The 15,142-nt window shown below is 41.6% G+C and overlaps 1 protein-coding gene across 10 annotated transcripts in view; it reads left to right on the forward strand.

Annotated features, from left to right (window-relative positions):
• Window positions 1–289: 289 nt before the first annotated feature.
• LOC132397357 (receptor-type tyrosine-protein phosphatase mu-like) overlaps window positions 290–15,142 on the forward strand; it is a 981,490-nt gene continuing 966,637 nt past the window's right edge. For 6 of the 10 annotated variants that reach the window (XM_059976027.1, XM_059976037.1, XM_059976052.1 and 3 more), the window contains exon 1: window positions 290–731. In XM_059976027.1, coding sequence (XP_059832010.1) covers window positions 659–731 — 73 coding nt within the window. In that variant the 5' untranslated portion in view covers window positions 290–658. The remainder of the gene's footprint in view (window positions 732–15,142) is intronic. The other 4 variants (XM_059976059.1, XM_059976068.1, XM_059976084.1 and 1 more) reach the window with 1 other exon arrangement.

Genomic DNA, 15,142 nt, shown 5'->3' on the forward strand with positions numbered 1-15,142 from the left:
CATCTCTACCTCCGTCCCCCACCCAACCTTCCATCTCACTACCTACCCCCCTCACTCTCTGTACCCCACCTTTCCTTCTCCTTCCACATTTCACAACCCCTCCCTCTTCTTCCGCTGCACACACGCACACACTCTCTCTCTAGCCCGGTGCATTTTCTCTTATCCTACTTGTCCCGGTCGGTTTATTAGGGGAGGTATGTGAGTGAGAGAGAGAGAGAGGGAGAGAGAGAGAGAGAGAGAGGGAGAGAGAGAGAGAGAGGGAGAGAGAGAGAGAGAGAGATGCGGGGACGAGCGCCGCCTGTCATACAGAGTCGCGCCCGCAGCCAGCCACGACTGTGCGCGCTCCACTGGAAGCGGGCGGGCGCGCGCGTCTCCCCCCGACGTCAGCGCTTTCCTGGCCAGTCTTGTCAGAGCCAAGTAACCCGAAGTAGTGGAAAAAAGCTCAACACGAGAGGAATTTAACTTGGAAAAGAACGGCGAAGGGAAGGAAACCACCGGGTCCAAATCTGGGAGCTCGGCTTTGTATCTGGGACCCCTGCAGGGTGTCGGCGAACCCCAGTTCAGTTTCTGGGACCCCCGCCTCTCTTCCTGAGTTGTCTGGGACCCCTCGACTGTGCGGGTTCCGTTCTTTTTTTCTGGAGGAGTTGCGCTGGGAAGGATGGAGCGGTTTCTAAGTTACCTTCTGGTTGGATTGAATCTTTTGCAAAGAGTTGGAGGGCAGACGATTGCAGGTAAGCGGGGCACCCAGAATGTGCCCAGTGAGTTCATCCGGCGGCTCAGCTTGACTTGCTCACGTTCTGAAGGCGCTCGTACCCCAAACCTACCCTTCTTGCCCATATCTGGGACTCCGTCCAGGGACTTCCCCAGCCCCCTATTTCCGGGACCCTGTCCGGGCACTTCCTCTTCCATTGCTGGGACCCCGTTTTTTGCCCTTGTCTCGAGACTTGCCATCTTCAGTTCTGGACACTCCCTTGCTTCCTACCGTTATGGGTCCCATAACCTTAAAGCCTCGGGTTTGTCCGACCTACCCCAACTCTCTGAACTCCAAACACTCCTTCCCTACCCATAAGGAAACTTAATCCGGCCACCTAAGCCCCGAAATTCTCCTGTATCGTTCTCCGAGTCGTGACACTCCTAACTCTGGCTCGCCACCTTATTATGATTTGTGTTTCATCAAGACGTCAGTTATGTTTACAGCTGGAGAAGATTTTTTCTAGTTGTGTATTGAGACATTTTATTTGATCCCTTTGCTTGCGCGGGAGTGTCTGTCGGTCTTGTTTACACTTATTCCTGCTGCCCTCGGCTCAGGCGCAGCCCCGCGTTCACCAACTGGCTGTCGCCTCGCACTCTGAGCAGCGGCAAAGTTTCAGTCCTGGCCGTCGTTGCTCTGCAAAAGTTGTTATTTACAGTCCGCTGAGGCGTTGTTTAAGCGTGGTGCTAAATAATGGCACTGGATGCTTCCGAGGGTCCGTGGACCAGGGTCTCTCCAGCTAATCACGGCTCTCCCCCGTGGAATCCGCACAGAGGCGTCACGAGGGTTGGAGCTTTGTAGAAAATAACAGTGAACTTTTTCACAGCTCGATCCCACACTCAGTGCAGCGCTGGAAGGAATTGTAAACGGAAGTACTTTCAGAATCCGAGATAACGTTAGACACGAGGGGAGAATGGTTTACATAAAGATATTTAGGATCCGGGGTGACACGGGTTTGGGTAGAGTATGTTGGTGGAGTCGGTTGTCTGCACCTTACTGGCGAAAAATAACTGAAGCGCGGTGTCCCTCACACTCATTTAACAACAAAAAATTTATATCGTTCTATGTAACTGTACCCGGCTGCTGAAAGTTGACGGCCTGAGCGGGAGTACTGTATATGGTTCTTGGGGCTTTCAGTCGACGTGACTGAGGTGCAAAGAGCAGAAGAAATGAACCACAATGGCAGGACAGGGGGCATAGGACCCAGAATGTGGAATCGTTTCGCAGAGGCTCCGGGATCAGGGCCTCAAGATCGGACCGACCAGCCCTTCGGCTTATTTTATTGTCTCAAATAAGGATTGGGGATTCCCCCAAATATGACACCCTCTCCGGGTAACGTGAAAGGCTGAGATCTGAAACCTGGCGTTTGAGATTCCAGTCAAAGCCTAACCCGAAGCTAAAACTTCAAGGCAGAAGTGACGAATAAAACAGCGTGCAGCAAACGGAGAGTAGAACTTGGCATGATACAGTGTGTAAGTGTGTGTGTGTGAGTGACTGGTCCGAAGCTTTCCCGAGCGCCTGCCATGGAGTGGAGGGGGAAATGAGGAGCTGCTCGGGTCCAAACCATCTCCCATTTGATTAGAGCGAGGCCGAAGCAGTCCTTAAATGTGGAAACGTGGAGGGAGTTAGTTGCTCATTGAGAGAGTGGATCGGGCGCTATCCTGCTGCTGTACGCAGGGAGTCCCTAACGCACCACATAATAGGATGCAGAGCAGTGGGGACGCTCTCTCTCCTTGCTTCCCGTTTTCCTTCACCGCGCAATACAGGTGCAACCAGTGACCGAGCCAAACACAGGGGAAAAAAAGGACCTTGCTTTATTGTCAAGCCCCGAATAATAAATCAGTAAAGCGGCGGCGTCAAGTCCAGCAGCTTATCATTGTGGAGCAAACTGGAGACATATGGCACGCACATAGATTTCAAACATTGTGCTGGGTTGTTTATTTGTAGAAATAGGAAGACCCCTCAATTCCCTGTTAACAGGATGTCATTGTTGTATGAAAAAAAATCTAATCACACTGGTTACTCACATGGAGAACTCAGAGGCGCAAGAAATATAGATGGCTTCAAAAAGAGAAATCGGTTACCTCATTCCATTCTAGTCCGAGAAAGAGTGTCAAATGTTCTCGAACTTGACTCGGATCTGCTGGTCTCATTGTGTGTTAACCATTAATATGTAGACAACTTCAAGTAGTTTGCTTGACCGGTGTCTGCAGCTGGACCAGCTCGTATGATCAATCGCTCCGATGTACATACGGTGCACCCTTCTGACTCTTTCTTCTGCTGGCATCCACCGATCGTGAAATGAGAACTAACACCCACATTTTAGTGCTAGGAATTAGTTCTGATCTGAAGCCCCGCACCAGATAAGACGAGAGGGAGAGAGCATGAAGGGGATACACGGTGAGTGGGGTAGGATTTTAGAGGAGGATTGAATGGGGGGAGGGTGCGTGAGCTGCTAGTGGTGAATAAAGGGGAAGGGAGTTCAGATGAAAGGCTGAATGAAGAGAGAGAGCGTTAATAGGGAGTGGGATGTAACAGGAGAGGTAAGGAGGGAGGGACGGAATGATAAACAGAAAAACAAAAGGAGGGAGGTAGACCAAGAAAGAGGGGGTGCACAAAAACTTATATGTGTGTGTGCGCGCGCTCCTCGACATTAGACCAAGACCCCTCTGTGTGGAGCCCCTCGGCAACCCCATGTTAATAGAATTCACACACAGACATTTTCCCTCTTCAAAACTGGAGTGGAAATAAAGTCATCCTCAAGCACCGGGGGCATCCTGAGAAAGAAGAGGGAGCTGGACATTGCAGGCTGAATAGCACTTCTTATTAGCCACCCCTTCCTGTAACAGCACTAAGTGACTTGTTCTTTCCCCCAGATGTGTCCCAGTTGCTGAGATGACAAGAGTGAGCTTGTTCCCTGAGCTGTATATGACACCTTGAGCCTTTTTTTTAGCACTTTGTGATGGTGCTGTATTATTCAGAATGTATTATTCTGGACAATTTTCCTTCAACCTACAGAAATTCTGTAAGATGAGCATGCAGCTGAATGGTTTAGATGAGATTGTAGGCGGTTGGCTTTGAGGTGGGGGAGTGGTGCTGAGAGCATTGGTAATTATAATTGTTTGGAACCTCCAATCTGTTCGAATTGCACCAGTTATAGAGTGTACATATCCCTAATGGAGAAGGAAAGGAACTAAACAAAAAGCTGGGAGACACACTGACATTTATTGTATTTCCAAATCGCCATAATTTTATTCAACTGATATAACTAATGAAAACCTTCAGAGATTAAAGTGTTTTAACCTTTAAAGCAAAGTTTTCACATGGGGCAGATTTAGAAGTACAGTTACTCATGTTGTAGATATTCTAATAGCAGCAGAAAACTAATTGATAGGTTGACTCTAGCCTGCTGAAATATAGAATTGTGCTCACATTTTCATGACATATATTCTCAAATTAACTGCTGGATGTCATATATTAATAATGATATATGATTTACTAAATATATAAATATTTTTAATCTGATAAATATTTTGAATGTGTAGTAATGAGAGCATAATAATATTACAAAGTATCTGTACTGTTACTTTTTGTTAGTGTATGCATTTTAGCATTAAGGTTTTGCCAAATATAGCAGAAGTGAATTGTTGCATTGATACATGTAACACAGCGGGTGTCTTGACAATCTCAGAGCATTTCAGATGTAATGGCTGGTGCTCTAGAATGCATGGCTGTCAGAATGTTCAATATCCACCTGTATCTTCTGTTTCACGCTCACTGAAGGAAAATTGCTCATTAGATCTGAAAGGCTTTTATACTGTCTTGTACCTTTAACTTTCAGGCTAGGATTGGATTCCAATGACCATTTGTTCTCTTTGACCATGTATTTAATACTGACTTAAAAGCAAGCGTCCATTTGAAAGCAAGAACAAAATAACGCTGATACTAGGTACCTGAAATTAAAAAAAAACAGGCAATGCTGAGAATAATCATCAGGTAGCATCTAGGGAATAGAGTGTAGAATGTTTTTGCAATACTGGTCACCCCATTACAAAAAGGATATAGGGCTTTGGAAAGAGTACAAAAGAGGTTTACCAGGATGCTCCCTGGATTAGAGGGTGTGACTATAATGAGAAGTTGGGCAAACTTTCTCTGTAGCATCAGAGGATGAGGAGATACCTGATAATATAATATAATATAATACCTGAGATACCATCAGGTAGGAGGTACAAAAGCCTGAAGGCACATACTCAGCTGTTCAGGAACAGCTTCTTTCCCTCTGCCATCCGATTCCTAAATGGACATTGAACCCTTGGACGCTACCTCATTTTAAAAATATGTATTATTTCTGTTTTTTGCATAATATTTAATCTATTCAATATATGAATAGTGTAAGTTATTTATTATTAGTTTATTTTGTTTTTTTATTATTATGTATTGCATTGAACTGCTGCTGCTAAGTTAACAAATTTCACGTCACATGCCGGTGATAATAAACCTGATTTTGAAAGGTATAGCATAGGAACAGGTCATGCACCCCATGATGTTTGTGCAAAACACAATACCAAATATCAAACAGATTTTTTCTGTGCCTGCACATGATCCATATCTCTTCTTTCCTTGTTATTCATGTGTTTATCTAAAAGCCCATTGAATGCCTCTATTGTATCTGCTTCCACCACCACCCCGGCAGCCCGCCCCATGCACCTACCGTCACTATTCCCTTCAAGCTGCACGGGTGCATGGTCACACAGTATCTGAAATGCTCAGGCACACATAGCCTTTGTTGCCACGCAGATAGAATTTTCTTTTATATAATGTCTTATTAAAGTGTTGCGCAATTTTGTCTTTATAAAAATTTCCTGCTCAGTGCAATAGTTGGTCCTTGCCTCTATAAAAATAAAAGGAGCACTTTTTAAAAAAAACCTGCCCCACACATCATCTTTAAATTTTTCCTCTCTGACCTTTGCCTATTTGACTATTCGACCCTTGGAAAAAGATTCTGACTATCTACCTTATCTATGCCTCCCTTAATGTTATAAACCTTTATCAGGTATCTCCTCATCCTCTGATGCTACCGAGAAAGTTTGCCCAACTTCTCATTATAGTCACACCCTCTAATCCAGGGAGCATCCTGGTAAACCTCTTTTGTACTCTTTCCAAAGCCCTATATCCTTTTTGTAATGGGGTGACCAGTATTGCACACAATACTCCCAAGTGGAGTCTAACCAAGTTTTTCACCATTGCAATATGATTTCCTTACTCTTGTACTCAATACTCCAACCGGTGATGCCAGGCTTTCCATTTGCCTTCTTTACCACCCTATCCACTTGCCTGGCCATTTTTAGGGCACTCTGAAGGCAGACCCCAAGATCACTCTGTACTATTGTTAAGCTGTTTATATGCCTGCCACTTTCCTCATATGTCTTCCTAAGTACATCTCACAGTTGACTGAATTAAATTCTGTCTACCATTTCACTGTGCATTTGATCGATATTCTGCTTTATCCTGTAACAAACATCTACACTCTCAACTACTCCACTAATCTTTGTGTCTTCTGCAAACTTACTGACCCTCTCGTTTACATAATCATTTTCATCCAAATTATTTATATATAGCAACAGTAGACTAGAGTAAACTTTTCTGATTGATGACCTTTTGTTATAAAGGCACGGACCTGAAAGAATTAGTCTGTTTTTCACTTGATAGACAGTGTCTGATTTGCTGAGTATTTCCAGCATTGCCAGTTTTTATTTCAGACACTCATACGAGACAGGCAGATGTAATTTAAAAGCCAGGTCTTATTGCAAAGAAACAATTTATTGTTTTGGTTCAAGGACTCTAGGCCCAGCCACTCCACCCTGCACTTCCTCTAGAATAAATCCTGTCAGATATAGTAACTTAAAATACATCACTGCTGTTCCTTGCTTTGTATTTTCATTATGTCCCTAGTTTGACTTCCTTTCACATTACAATGTCAATATGTGTCGGTCAGGGCCTTGCATTGTTTTATAGGGCACAATATTTGAGTCAGCACTTAGTGCTTTCCTGTTTTTTGGCACTGTACTATGTGTTTCGATTCCCTTGACAGTTCAAACCCTTTGAATACCAAAAAAAACCTCTTCCAGTCTTTGAGAACACCTGCAACCCTACAAGCTTTCAAATGATATCATCATAGAATGATTGTAGTGTAGAGGTCATCTGGCCCCTCATATTTGTGCTGGCTCTTTGTAGACTTATTTAGCTTAATCTGCTCCCTGCTTCTGTATTCTACACACAGTTCCAGCAACAGCTGCACTAGAAGAAAGTTTTTACTTTATTTGTTTCAGAAATGTTGATGGAAGTAACACTGCTGATCTTAGATTTACAGGCAATATGGTATCTGCCAGAATCTCTCCACAAGCTCTTTAACCAGTATTGTAAGCGATAATATGTAGCCACTGAAACTGTGTCTGTGAACTGCTAGTAATCAGTCCTTTTAAAATAGATCATACCAAGTTTGGTTGGATATTAGAATGGAAATAGTTTTCTCTGGCTCAACTGGAAGGCACACTGTCCATTGAGGACCCGACCAGAGACACTGTTAACTATGAGTGTATGAGGCTGAGTTGCTGGTTTGTATTGAGCCAAGTGGGGTACTACAGTAGAGTCCAAATTTCCAGGGAAATGACAAACCCAAAGGTCGTTCCTTGATCCGTATTCAGTAATTAATGCCAGAAAGTGCTCAACTATTGGCACTCAGGCTGTGATCTAGGTCAAAGGAGTGCTGTAAATTTCCACTGGGAAGAATACATTGGATCGTAGGAGAAATAGGCATTCCTTTAAGCTGAGATGAAGATGATTTTTCTTCAGCCCAAGAGGTTGGTGGACCTGTGGAATTTGTTGCCACAGAGAGCTTTGGAGGCCAAGTCATTAAGGTGTATTAAGTCAGAGGTCTTTTTAAAATATATTTTAGAGATGTACAGTAGTGCAATAACAGGCCCTTCCAGCCTTTCACACCAGTCAATTACACCCAAGTGACCAATTAACCTGCTAATCTGTAACTTCTCCTCCCTGCTCAACTTAAGAGGCATTTATACACATAGGCAGGCAGGGACCTAAGGGATATAGACCAGGCGTAGGTAGATACGCAGTTTAACTTGACGTTATAGTTGGCACAGACAATGTGGCCAAAGGATCTTTTCCTATGCTGTAATTTTCCTATATTCAAAATCATAGTTCTCAATGGAGAAAATGTGATAATCTCAATTCTGGCAATTCTTAATTTAAACTTTGTTCACCAATGATTGACTAGAAGACCCCAGATATCATACAATAATCTCTTCCATCCACCTTCACAGCTTTTTCTGCATAGATCAGAATGCTTAGTCCAATCCTGAAGTGCTTTGCTCAGATTATTTTCAGTGGTCTGTTGTTTTTCCTGATGTATGTTGTGAGAACATAAAATTTCAAGTCACAGTGTACTCCAGCACAGGAACTGGGCCAAAGGTTTCTTTGGAATCATCGAGGCAGGAATCTTCTGCCTACTGTTACTCACCTGCACCCTGGACCATATCCCTCCAAACCTCTCTCATCCATTTGCCTATCTGTACTGTTCTCTCTTCTGTGACACCCAAACTCTATCAACCTTAAACTTAGACATACTAAGTTACTGGCAGTCCGTGAATAAGTTAAGAATAAAAAAAAAGTCAGTAAGATTATATCCTTCCTCCACTGATTACGACATTTGGAAAAAGCAAATGCTATGAATGTTCTGAGTTTGAAATCCAAAGGGAAGAAGGGAGGGAGAAAATAACTAATTCGATGTGAAGATATCCTGCCTGAATGTTGAGCTGTAGTCTTTCCTTTGTCCTGGAAAGTAATCTCACGGGAGCCGTGAATAATTGCAGGATGAGCTCCTCAGGCATCATTTTTGAGCGAAATCACCAATGCCTATGTTTGGAGATATTTGGGATTTCGATAGAACTGACGACAAAAGAAAGTATTCTTTTACCTGTTGGCAGTATTGGTCTTCCAGCCTTAAAAGTGTTTTGTTTTTGACTGTACAAGTGATTCTGAGTTTTTTTTTTACTTGATTGTGGCTGACAAGGGCACACGTGGAGGAGAATGAACCATTACAGTTTGTTGCCCACTCTTAGTTGATGAACTTACATTTCCTTATAAGTTGATTAGACAGAGGTGAGAAGAGGATGAACATGTCTGATCGCTGTGGAGATGCACACAGCTACTTCCCCTTTCTATGAATTGAAATCACATGCCATTGAGTTTCTCAGAAATGTGATTGTTGGTCTGAAGCTGTGTAATAAGTAGCTAATTAGTCTGTATCCAATGTTCATTGTGCAGTCTGTCTCCAGCAGTCAGTGCACCACCACTGATCTTCTTAAACACAGATATTCATGTTGCTCATAGGTCAAGTATGAGGGCTCATTCCAAAGGCAATGTCAGACCCTCCACCTGCTTCTGTACTTTGTCCCACGCTGGCTCTGAATTTAGAGTAAGAGAGCTTTTTGAAGCCCTAGACTTTGAGCTTTGAATTTAATTTCTTCTCTCACCAGAGGATATATTTAAACATTTCATGATAAAAAAAATAGGTAGCAAGGGAACGAATATAAGGGCATAATCTAATTTGTTTCAGCCAATGTGATTAAATGTGAACTAGGGCATAGCACATGTGATCTGCAAATATCATCTAAATATCAAAACTGAAATTCAATCTTGTATATAATCTGTATAAATTTTAACATTTACTTGTCTTTTGACCACCTTTAGAGTGATTGAGTTGTATGGTAAAGAAGCATGTCCTTTGGCCCTCCTCACTCATGCCAACCTTTTTGCTCATTGACACTAATCCCAATTGTCTGTGATAGGACCATATCCTTCTTAGCCTTGCCTAAATGAGTACCTGTCGATATACCTCTAAAATGTAAGAATTATATGTGATCCCACCTCCTCTGACAGCACATTCCAGGTAACAACCACACTCTATGTAAAAAGTGTTAACCCATGAGATCCTCTTTGCATCTCCCACCCTTCACGTCAAAATTCTGTCCACCTGTTTCTGATGACCCTAGCATAAGAAAATATTTTAACTATCTATCTTATCTATACCTCTCATAATCTTATAGACTTTGGCTAATAATGTTGGTTAACTCTGAAAGAATGGTGTATGGGATTGTGAGTTTTATTCATTATTGAGGCATTTGGCTTATGGGATAAATCCCACAAGCCAGTTATTGTAGAATATAAGTATTAGTCTACAGCTGTTTGGCAGCTGTGTGGTCAATGGCTTGTAGACCAAAAAGCATACATTTATAGCCTAAGTGTGCCTAATAATATGAGCAGAAGATCTTCCTGTATTTCAAACATATAAGCAATGTGTTCAGTCAGACCTTAATAAAACTGTGGGTTTAAGGATTATATGTGATTTTATTACTAATATTTGCATTACTGTTTAAATAGTGTGAACATACAGGGAAAACGGTAGAATACAGGGAGAGCTAAGGACTGACGGTGCGAGTAAAGTAAATAGAATGCTTTACAGTAAAATATTGTACACTATATATCAGGACATTAAGCAACTGAGCAATAACAAATGTATGTAAAGCAACGCCATGGTAAACGGAACAGTGTTCAGCCTTGGGTGGCCCATTAGAGAAGGGTATTAATACCATGGGAAATGCTTGGCTAAGATCACCAGGTCGAAAGGAGAGATTAAGAGACTTCAGTCACAAGGAAAGACCTGATATACAGATGCAGTTTCCACTGGAGCAAAGAAGATTAAGGAGAAATTTAATAAAGATTTTTAAAATTATGCAAAATTTTGGCAGGATTAACTGGAGAAAGGTATTTTGTGTGTTTAAGAAATTTGAAAGATTATCATTTTAAAAGTTGTGTTGGAGCTTTGAGTGCTTTGCTTTATATAGTTGAGGCAGGCATGTTGGATCTTTTAAGGGAAAGGCAGATTACGAAGGAAAACAAATAAATATTCAAGACTACAGAGAGTCCATTTGTTTAATTATGGCTTCAGCAAAGAGCAAACAAAGACTCATTAGACTGAACGGCCCCTGTTCTATAAGCTTCTGTGTTGTAATCATGGATTTTTGTTTTTATACTCAGGCAAAGATTCCTGACCAGTAAGTATCAGAAGGATTGGTTTAAGTTGCAATGTGATTTTGATCCGTATTTTCTGGTGGATGGGGGGAATATAGATGTTGGCATCAATAACCATGGTTCTTGAGGTGAAAGCACTTCCATGATGTTGCTGGATAGGGAGGTCCAAGATAGTAGAAAGATGTATAAAGTAGGATAGTGTGCAGTTTGCAGGGAAATCTGTGACAATCCTATGTGACTGCTGTTCTGTTCTTTTCAAGTAGTAGTCGGTAGTAGTCGGTATCAGTATGGCGACTCTTGATAAAGAAGACTTCTTGCTATTGTGAGTTGGTGTAGATATGAGAAAGTTTAGAGTTGGTGAAATTAGCAATCCATCACAAATAATACTTATAGTCTGCACCGAGAAAATCAGACTTCCACTCTTTCATTCCGTTGTCAGACCAGTTCTTTATCTAACAGTATATCCTGCAACAGAGAGCTCCCTCTGACAACTACTAATACACCAACACACCCCTTTACAATTGCCTGAATTATTACCTACTTTTTTTCTTGGAAGCATTGTCTTTTTTTTCTAATTCTGAGTTGTGAAGTAATGACACTGGCATGCATCAAAGTCATTTGCTCCAAGTTTTCTGTGTGGTTGGCTGATTCTGAAAAATTGTGACTTCATATGGAGTTATCAAAGTTGTTATGACATGGCTTCCACGCAGAGTTTCTGATCAGCATAATTTTTTCTATAGTGCTTTAGTTTCTTTTCCTTGAACTTCGGGTAGCAGAATGGTGCAGTGGTTAGTACTGCTGCCTCAGAGCTCCAAGAATCTGGGTTCAATCCTGACCTTGTTTGGATGCTATACTTTTCTCTCTGGTTTTCCCTGAATCCTCAGGTTTTCTTCCACATCCTAAAGGATGTGCTGCTACAATTACCTCTTAGTGTGGGCAACTAAGAAAAAGACTTGAAGCTGAATTGATGATTGTGTGTGAGAGAATTGGTTGCAGAGGTACAGGGAAATAAGGAGATAGTGTATGGGACTTCTGTGGTCACTGCTTCTGGGAGCTGGCATGGAATCACATAATCTTCTTCAGCATAATATCAGATTCTGCCTGTTTCAAGGCACTGATATCTACCATAGATCAGTCATAACACAATTGAGAGATGCCAACCAGTAGGAAAGTATTGAGCAGAATGGGAATTGCTTCTCTGGAGGAGTGAAGATCCAGAGGTGGCTGGTTAAGATTACTTGTAATTCCAATTGGGTTGGTAGAACAAACCTGTGATGTGATCAGCTGTGTCCTGGAGTGCTTTTTTAACAGTCAGTGTCGTTATTTGCTCTTTGAAAATGCACTTGACAATGTAGAGAGAGCTATATTCCAGAATATAGATTCACACTGCCTCACTGTCAGATGACAGACATAAAACAGTTTTTACATGGGAGTGGGAAATCAGTTGTGTGTGTGTGCCCATGTAATTTGTCCAGAGCTGCAAGTGAGGCTTTCTGTCGTCTCTGCTGCCTTGCAATATACAGATAGGGACAGAGGATAGAGAGATTTTAAGTGTCAATTAATACAATGTAGTCAATAATAAAAATGGGGAGGAAATCACGAGGAACTTCTTTTCCCAGAGAATGTTTAGAATGTGGCTCAACATCCATGGAATCACTGATACAAATACAAACGGTACATTTAATGGGAAGCTGAATAAGTACACAAGGGTGAAAGGAATGGAAAATAGTATGGATAGGACGAGAAAAATTAGTAGAAGAGGAAGGTTTGTGGAATCCAACACCTGTTTAGACTGCTGGCTTCATGCCTTGGTTCTGTTATAAATATGTGTGAGAGGTATGGATTATACAAGGCATTGGGCCAAACTGGTCATTTGTAAATCAGCATGATAAATACTGGTGGGTTGTTCAACTATGGGAGCATCATCATTCACACTCTCCTTCTTATCCAACAAGGAAAATAACCAACCATGATTCCAGCTTAGATTTGTTAACTTGAGATTGACTGAACCTGGGACATTGCTTGGTATTAAAGCAGCAGGTGCCCTGAATTAATAAGGGAGATAGGCAAAAGTGACTTTACCAGCCAGTGTTGTGAGCCAGTAAGTGCTCAGCTGATAAACTGAGCATCCCATTTAATGAGATTGGTGACTTTGGCAGGGCACCAGTCATGAGGTTGGAGATCTGCTCCTCAATGTACTCCTCACTTGTTTATCTTTTCACTGGGTTCAAGAAATTTCAGCACAGTTGATGTGCTGTGCCCACTTTGTGCTCCTGCTGGATCTCAATTTCACTTCCATGTTGTTAAATCAAAGCTCCTTTTATTTCTACAGTATTTTTATTAGATAAGATTTGATTACTTACTGTTGCCATCAGGTGGGAGGTACAGAAGCCTGAAGGCACACACTCAGCAATTCAGGAAGAGCTTCTTCCCCTCTGCCATCCGATTCCTAAATGAACATTGAAGCTTTGGACACCACCTCACTTTCTTTAATATACAGTATTTCTTTTTTTGCACATTTTTAAAAATCTATTCAGTACATGTAATTGATTTACTTGTTTATTTATTATTATTACTTTTTTATTTTATTTTTTTTCTCTGCTAGGTTATATATTGCATTGAACTGTTTGCTGTAAGTTAACAAATTTCATGTCACATGCTGGTGATAATAAACCTGATTCTGATTCTGACTTTCATCAAATTGATTACTTGTCTACAATGGATACGCAATTTGCCATTGATTGTTCCATTCACAATTATGTCTGTAATTTTATTCTTCATCTAAACAGGAGCAAGTAGAACATACAACACAGGAACAGGACTGTCAGCCCTTGAGGTTTGGGCAGACTGTAATTCCAATTTAATCTAATCCCATTTACCTGCCAAACTTCATATCTACCTATTATTGCCTGTTCATGTGTCTGTATAAGTGCTTCTGAAAATGTTTCTATTGTATCTGCTTCTATAATCTCCCTGGAAGTGCATTCCAGGCACCTATCACCCTCTGTGTTAATCACTGGCCTCATTAATCTTGCTTAGACTTTCCCCCTCATCCTACACCAATGGCCGATAGTATTTGACATTCACACTTTGGAAAAGAACTCTGTCCATCTACAATATCTATGTCTCTCGTAGTTTTATGTACTGTGCATCAGTCATCCATCATGTCCTTCCTCCAGATAAAACAATCCAAACCTATTCAACTCCTCTTAACAACTAATCCTCTAATCCAGGTAACATCTTGATGAACTTGTTCTGCACCCTCTCAAAAAGCCTCCATATCCAGCCTACATTACGATGGCCAGAACTTCACACAATACTCCGAAAGGAACTTTATCCACATTGCATCTTTCAGTAAAAGCAATCAAACTACCTCAGAAAAGCTTTCAAAACAAAACCTGCACTGAGCCATGTGGTAGGTGAAGACATCTGATGGAAAATTTGTTCAGAAAGGTAGATATTAAGGATTGTCTTAGATTGAGAGGGTAAGGGAGAGAGGTGGATTCTTGACCATAGTGTTGTGTGAAATGAAGAGTTGTGGAACATTACAGCTCAGAAACAGGCCCTTCAGCCCATCCAGTCTGTGCCAAACAATTAATCTGCCTAGTCCCATCAATTTGCACCTGAATCATAGCCCTCCATACCCCTCTCATCCTTGTACCTATCCAATTTTCTCTTAAATTGACCCTCATCCACCACTTGTATTGGCAGATTGTTCCACACTCTCACCAACTTTTGAGTGAAGACGTTCTTCCTCATATTCTCGTTAACCCATGGCCTCTAGTTGTAGTGTCACCCAACCTCAGTGGAAAAAGCCTGCTTGCATTTACCTTATCTGCACTCATAATTTTGTATACCTCTGTCAAATTTCCCCTTGGTCTTTTATATTCAAGGGAATAAAGTCATAACATATTCTATCTTTCCCAACAACTCAGGTCCTCAATTCCTAGCAACGTCCTTGTAAAATTTCTCTGACTCTTTTAACCTTATTTATATTTTTCCTGTAAGTAGGTGACCCAAAACTACACACAATACTCCAAATTAGGCCTCACCAACATCTTATACAATTTCAACATAACATCCCATCTACTGTACTCAATACATTGATTTATGAAGGGCAATGTGCCAAGTGCTTTCTTTAAGACCCTATCTAAACTTTCACAGAATTCTGGATCTGCATTCCCACGTCCCTCTGTTCTACCACACCCCTGTTGCTTACTGGGTAAGACCTCCCCTGGTTGGTCCTCCCAAAGTGCAACACCTTGCAATTGTCTGCATTAA

This window comes from Hypanus sabinus, chromosome 1 (assembly GCF_030144855.1).
Source record: "Hypanus sabinus isolate sHypSab1 chromosome 1, sHypSab1.hap1, whole genome shotgun sequence".
Classification (NCBI taxonomy): Eukaryota; Metazoa; Chordata; class Chondrichthyes; order Myliobatiformes; family Dasyatidae; genus Hypanus; species Hypanus sabinus.